This window comes from Chanodichthys erythropterus, chromosome 3, assembly GCF_024489055.1.
Source record: "Chanodichthys erythropterus isolate Z2021 chromosome 3, ASM2448905v1, whole genome shotgun sequence".
NCBI lineage: Eukaryota > Metazoa > Chordata > Actinopteri > Cypriniformes > Xenocyprididae > Chanodichthys > Chanodichthys erythropterus.
In genome coordinates, this window is record NC_090223.1 from 17,219,554 (window position 1) to 17,225,709 (window position 6,156).

The following is a 6,156-nucleotide window of genomic DNA, read 5'->3' on the forward strand; positions in this document are numbered from 1 at the left end:
TGAGTGTCTTGGGTCACTCGATACAACCTATCTTTTATAATCGCGAAATATGGGTAAGCAAGCGGACGTCCAGGCTGGAGAGGCTGACCATCAATCATCGAGACCCTGTCAAATGCATTTTTTAATGTCTCATCCTGAGACTGCTCCAGGGGAAAATCATCGCGTTCCGGAAGAATTAGTCTTCCGGCTTCACTCAGATCCCCTGCAGCAGAACTCTCCGGTCTCTGATCAGTCTCTCCCACCTGTACTCGCGCTTGCTCACCCCGCGTTCTTTTCCCCCAAGAGGCATCCGAGCATAGACATCCCAATAATTGTTTAAACGCGGGCCAATCCGTCCCCAAAATTATCGGATGCCGGAGGTGCGGGTTAACTGCCACCTCAACACTATGCTTTTGTCCCCTAAATTTAATTATGACGGACATTACGGGATATCTTATCACATCCCCGTGCACGCACCGAACCCCAACCATGCGGCCTGTATCCAATGCCCCAGACGAAATCAGGCTTTGATGGAGAGAGGTTTGGTTACAGCCCGAGTTCACCAAAGCCTGATAGGTACCCCCCTTGATACTCACAGGTATTTGGTACCCGCCAGCCTGACCAGGGGCGGCCTGAGGATCGTCGGGGACCCGGATCACCGTCCCGACCTCCATAACTGGACATTTATCCACAAAATGATCCGGATCCCCGCACCGCCAACAGGCCGGCTCAGACCTGCCCGCCGCTCCAGTGGCAGAGAGTGGGCTGAATACATGGCGCGGAGAGAGGGGAGAAGCAGGAGCGGGGTCCGTCCCGGCAGCAGGGAGTCCCGCCCCCCTCGGGGCGGAACACGAGGTGGGCCGGGCGGACGAGACCTAGGGAGAGGGACAGGTCTAGAGAGAGAGGGGGACAAAAGAGAGGGAGAGAGAGAGGCAGCTGGAAGGGGTTCGCCGCCCCCTTGGCACGCCACCAGATGATCCTCCGCCAGTTGGATGGCTGAGTCCAGCGACGTGGGGCGGTGGCACTGGACCCACTCGGCCGTCTTCTTCGGGAGCCGAGTGATGAATTGCTCCAGCACCACGCGATCGACGACCAAGTCCACGTCGCTTCCCTCAGCCAGCAACCATTTGCGGCACGAGTCCCGGAGCTGCTGGGCAAACGTGAAGGGCCGGCCGGACTCACCCAGGTCGAGGGAGCGGAAGCACTGTCGGTGCTGCTCCGGGGTCCGACCGACCCGCTGGACGATGGCCCGCCGTAGGTCTTCATAGACCAGGAGGTTCGGGACGGGGAGCTGCTGTGCTGCCACCTGTGCTTCTCCTGAGAGGAGCGGGACCAGCCTCATCGACCACTGGTCCCGCGGCCATTTACACGCCTCCGTGGATCTCTCGAAGAGGTCTAAGAACACCTCTGGATCATCCAGTGGGCCCATCTTATTTACGATGGGTCTGTAGAATGGCTTGGAAACACCGCTCCTGGTCGCCTCTTAACTCCAGCAGGGCCTGTTGTTGTTCGCGGTGCAGGACCGCGAGGGACGCGATGATGTCTGCAAATGTGGCGGAGGACGACGATTGCATGGCGACGTGCTCACCGACTTCCTTCCTGGGTTTCGGCACCAGTGTAGTAGACTTAAGTTCGTAGTGGGGAAGGAAGTGGTCAGGGACGACGAACAACTGCTGACTGAGTCTTTATTGAATATCAACAGAAGGACTGTGCAACGCACAACAACGAAAATAAACAATCCACAAAGGGCTTCACTCCAGGTTCGGCATACGCTATCCACAAGGGCTTCACTCCAAGTTTGGTTTACACCATCCACAAGGGCTTCACTCCACGAACCTTGACTCGACTCAGTCAACAGTTCCCCTCTCTCTCACACGCTCCTGCTTCTCACGGCGTTTTAACCTGTCTCCGCGCCAATCACTGGAATGAGAAACAGGTGTTCGTGATTTGTATCCAACTCACTCACTTACCAAGCGTCTCCCGCTATTCTCTCCGGTTGCAGACCTCGCTGAACCACGCCCCCCTCGCCACAAGGTCATTTTATTGTTATAATAATGATTTTATAATGTCTATATAAATCTAGGCCTAAATGAAAAAAAAATTAAATATTCCCTTGTAGCCATGTAGTAAGTGTAGTTTAAAAATTCATGTTATTTTAATTTTAAAAGTTTGTTTTCCAGTTCTGTTTTTTTTTTCATGCGTGCGCGCACTGTGCCGCTCCAGACCATTGCCCATGCCGCCCATGCCTAAAGGCCTTTGCACACTGAGTCCGAAATTTTCGCATGCGTTTTTCGTATTCGCAATCCTAAAAATTCGTCACGCACAGAGACCTTGCACACTGAGTCCGATGCGTAATAATGAATGCATTGCGAAAAAATCGCAAAACAATACAAAATGAAGTCTTCAAGCAGTGAGCACGATTAGTTGTCTCCTCTCTTCTTAAAAAGAGAAAAATAAAGAGGAAATATTGGGTCCATTCAATCCCGAGATTGCATAGAGAGAAAGGAGAATTCACCTCATCAACGAGCTGCGGGATTATCCGAGCGTTTCAAAGATTACTTCAGGATGTCAGTGCCTCAGTTTGATGCTTTACTACTGGCACAATCTGTCTTTATATTCTGTCTCTTTGTATTCCTCAAGTTGTCTGTCATTCAGTGCCGCTGTTTTGTGCTGTAGACGACGTGGATCAACTTGTCAGATGGCATTCTGGATTTTTGCGTTCGCGTACGGTGGCTCTGAATTGTCAAAACGTCTCTCAAAATGCGTGCCACGGATGCGAAAAACGCCGAAAATCGAACGTGATCCGAATATTTTTTTGACTGATGAAAATTTCGGACTCAGTGTGCAATGACCTTTAATCCGCCACTGCTGCTATACATATATTTGAATTGGGCTATATCTGATTTAGAAATGTAGACTTTGTGTCATCTCCCTCTGCTTTTTTTGAATGATTGTTTCAGGGTTCATTGTGAAAGGTCCCTCTGGTCCGCTGGTTGTTCCTCTAGGATCTTCAGTGGTTTTGCCCTGTTATGTTGATGAACTCTTACTAAAGGAGGATCTGGAGGTGGAATGGAGAAGAACAGACTCAGACACTCTGGTTCATCTGTTTATGTATGGTAACAGTCGACCAGAGGCCCAGCAGCAGGATTATCATGATAGAGCTCATTTCTTCACTGATCAAATTAAACATGGAAACTTCTCCCTCCATCTGGACAATGTGAAAGCTGAAGATAAGGGTGTTTACAGATGTAAAGTTTACAGTCAGCTGAAAGCTAGTGAAACATTTGTTGAAATTAAAGAAGTTGGTAAGAATTTTTCACTGGAAGGTATTATAAATATACTTTATAATTATTTTCTGTTGTGATATTGTTGATGTTTGTTCTTTTAGAGTATTTAAGGGTATCAGGATCAGACGAGTCCATATCTGCATCTGTGGGTGAAGACGTCACTCTGAAATGCTCTTTGGAATCTAACATCCCACCTGAACACATTCAACAGGTTTCCTGGAGGAAAATGGATGAAAATGTAAACATCCAGGTTCTACGCTTACAGAGAAATAAAATTCAGCCAGATTCATCAGATAAGCGATACAGAGACAGAGTTGAATTCTTCACGGATGAAATCTCCAAAGGAAACTTCTCTCTCAGACTGAATAGAGTCAGACATGGGGACAAAGGAGTTTACATGTGTCATGTGAAGACTGGACATTTGTCAGCAAATACAACTGCTCAACTGGAGCTACTCGGTAGGTCGACAAGAGGACAGCTTTAAAAATGTTTTAACCCATATCACTGTCTGTGTGAACACATCTCAACTCCAATTAGTTTGTGTAGCCTAATCGAATTTCCATCTGCATTATTCTCAATGGGCGGTCGCCAATTTTAAATAATTAAAATAACTTGAATTTGTTGAATTTGTCAAAAACATCAATATTTCAAAAGATTTATTTAGCCTTACATAATATCCTACCATATGTGCAATTTCCAAGTCAAGTCACCTTTATTTATATAGTGCTTAATACAATACAGATTTTTTTTTTAAAGCAGCGATAGCAGGAAAATAATGCATTCTAGCTGTTGTTCAGCTAAAGTCAGTTCAGTGTTAAAGGGTTAGTTCACCCAAAAATGAAAATTCTGTCATTTATTACTCACCCTCATGTCGTTCCACACCTGTAAGACCTTCGTTCATCTTCAGAACACAAATTAAGATATTTTAGTTGAAATCCGATGGCTCTGTGAGGCCTGCATAGCCAGCAATGACATTTCCTCTCTCAAGATCCATAAATGTTCTAAAAAAATATTTAAATCAGTTCATGTGAGTTCAGTGGTTCAATATTAATATTATAAAGTGACAAGAATAGTGCACCAAAATAATAATAATAATAATAATAATAATAATGACTTATTTAGTGATGGCCGATTTCAAAACAGTGCTTCAGGAAGCTTCGGAGCGTTATGAATCGGCGTGTCGAATCATGTATTGGATCAGTAAAGTCAAGTCTTTACATTTTTGTCCAATGCGATAACATTAACTACCATTTTATATATATGGGTTCATTTAAGCACAAAATTATTTATTATTACAATGTTATGAAGTTGATCATTGAGATATTACATGGTATAATACATAGTACCAAGTATTGCTTCTGTAACAGTCAGTCTGGTGTTCAGTATAACTGATGCATGTTTTACAGGTTTCTCTGGTTTACACATAATGATCTTGGCTCTCTGTATTACTGCATCTGGATCTGCACTGCTTCTGTGGTGTCTCATTTACTGCAGATTAAAAAATGACTGGATAGGTAATGACTGGAGAATATTATTTGCTGTAATGAGTTTATGGTTTATCAGTACATGGCAGTTGTAGTTATATCATACTTTAGATCTGAATGTAATGCATTTTGTTTTTTTCTCTCTAGCCCCATATATCTACATTTGTCTCAACTTTCTTCCAAACATTATGATGTGTGTGGCTCTCATTCTCAGGGGTATTTCTAAGGGTGAGTATTTATTTCTTTTCTTTTTCTTTTCTTTCTTTTTTTTTAATTTCAGTTTGTTTGATCTATTGACTTAATCAGAATCAGAATTAGATTTATAGAATCAGAGTTCAATTTATTGCCAAGTATGCTTACACTGAAATTGTTTCCAGAGCATGAAAAAACACCACTGACAAAATAAAGATAATAAAAATAAAATAAAGATAAATTAATTAAGACTATTCATACTATGTTGCTGTTAAATGCTTGAATCTGATTGGTTGACGAACATTCTCAAGGTGTGCGGTTATTTTCAGGGAAACGCAGAGCTAAAGTAGGTCCAGGCAGGTCTTGACCACATTACAGTTCAATATCACTTTGCCCAATGATTTCAGTTATTTCTAAAGGTCCTTACAGCTTACAACAGCAAAAGAACCAAAACCCGCAACGACACTGACAAAGAAAATGAATAAAACAAACCATAAGATACAGATAAAACGTACTCGGTTACTAACGTAACCTCGGTTCCCTGAGATACGGAACGAGTACTGCGTATGGGGAAAGGTCTCCCTTTTTCCCCGCTGCTGAAGCCTTTTTCAATAACGCAGTGTAACTGCACCGTCATTGGTTCACTCATAGACAAGTTGTTGAACCAATGGCGGCGCGGCATAGCTGCGCGGCCTATGGCGACAAAGCGCGCGAATATTCCCGCCGAAATGGGCGGGGTATAGGGCTATATAAGCAGGCGTTTCGCCATAGGATTTCAGTGTCAATCGACTGAAGCGACGACCCTGAGCCGCAGCCTCGTGGCACGGCAAGTGACGCAGTACTCGTTCCGTATCTCAGGGAACCGAGGTTACGTTAGTAACCGAGTACGTTCCCTTTCGATACTTCACTCGTACTGCGTATGGGGAACGAATTCAACCACGCCGTGCCACGGCTGGGAACGATATAGCTTGCATTTGGCCACCCAGAGGGGGGCAAAAAGGACAAGCGGAGGCAAAGCCTAACCGAACCCATGGTTACACTGAAGGAAGATACTTCCTATGGTGGCGTGAAGCGGGACCTGTTGGAAGCCGCTAATCACACCGACAGGACCCGAGCTTGTAAGGTCGGGACATCGAGGTGATAGAACCTGACAAAGGTGGACGGCGAAGACCAGCCGGCCGCCTCACAGATGTCTTGGATGGAAACTCCGTTGG

At 45.1% G+C, this 6,156-nt stretch overlaps 1 protein-coding gene across 1 annotated transcript; it reads left to right on the plus strand.

Annotated features, from left to right (window-relative positions):
- Window positions 1–1,518: 1,518 nt before the first annotated feature.
- Window positions 1,519–5,309, plus strand: LOC137003796 (junctional adhesion molecule-like). The gene is made up of 5 exons (XM_067364079.1): window positions 1,519–1,609; window positions 2,940–3,284; window positions 3,368–3,724; window positions 4,673–4,780; window positions 5,272–5,309. The coding sequence occupies exons 1-5, from the start codon at window positions 1,519–1,521 to the stop codon at window positions 5,307–5,309; spliced, it is 939 nt and encodes a 312-aa protein (XP_067220180.1).
- Window positions 5,310–6,156: the final 847 nt, after the last annotated feature.

Bases quoted from the DNA above. Each gene is read 5' to 3' on its own strand.
- LOC137003796 (XM_067364079.1), top strand. From the start codon at position 1,519: ATGTCTGCAAATGTGGCGGAGGACGACGATTGCATGGCGACGTGCTCA. The intron at 3,285-3,367 runs GTAAGAATTTTT...TTGTTCTTTTAG, and splicing joins TGTTGAAATTAAAGAAGTTG to AGTATTTAAGGGTATCAGGA. The intron at 4,781-5,271 runs GTAATGACTGGA...GGTTATTTTCAG, and splicing joins ATTAAAAAATGACTGGATAG to GGAAACGCAGAGCTAAAGTA.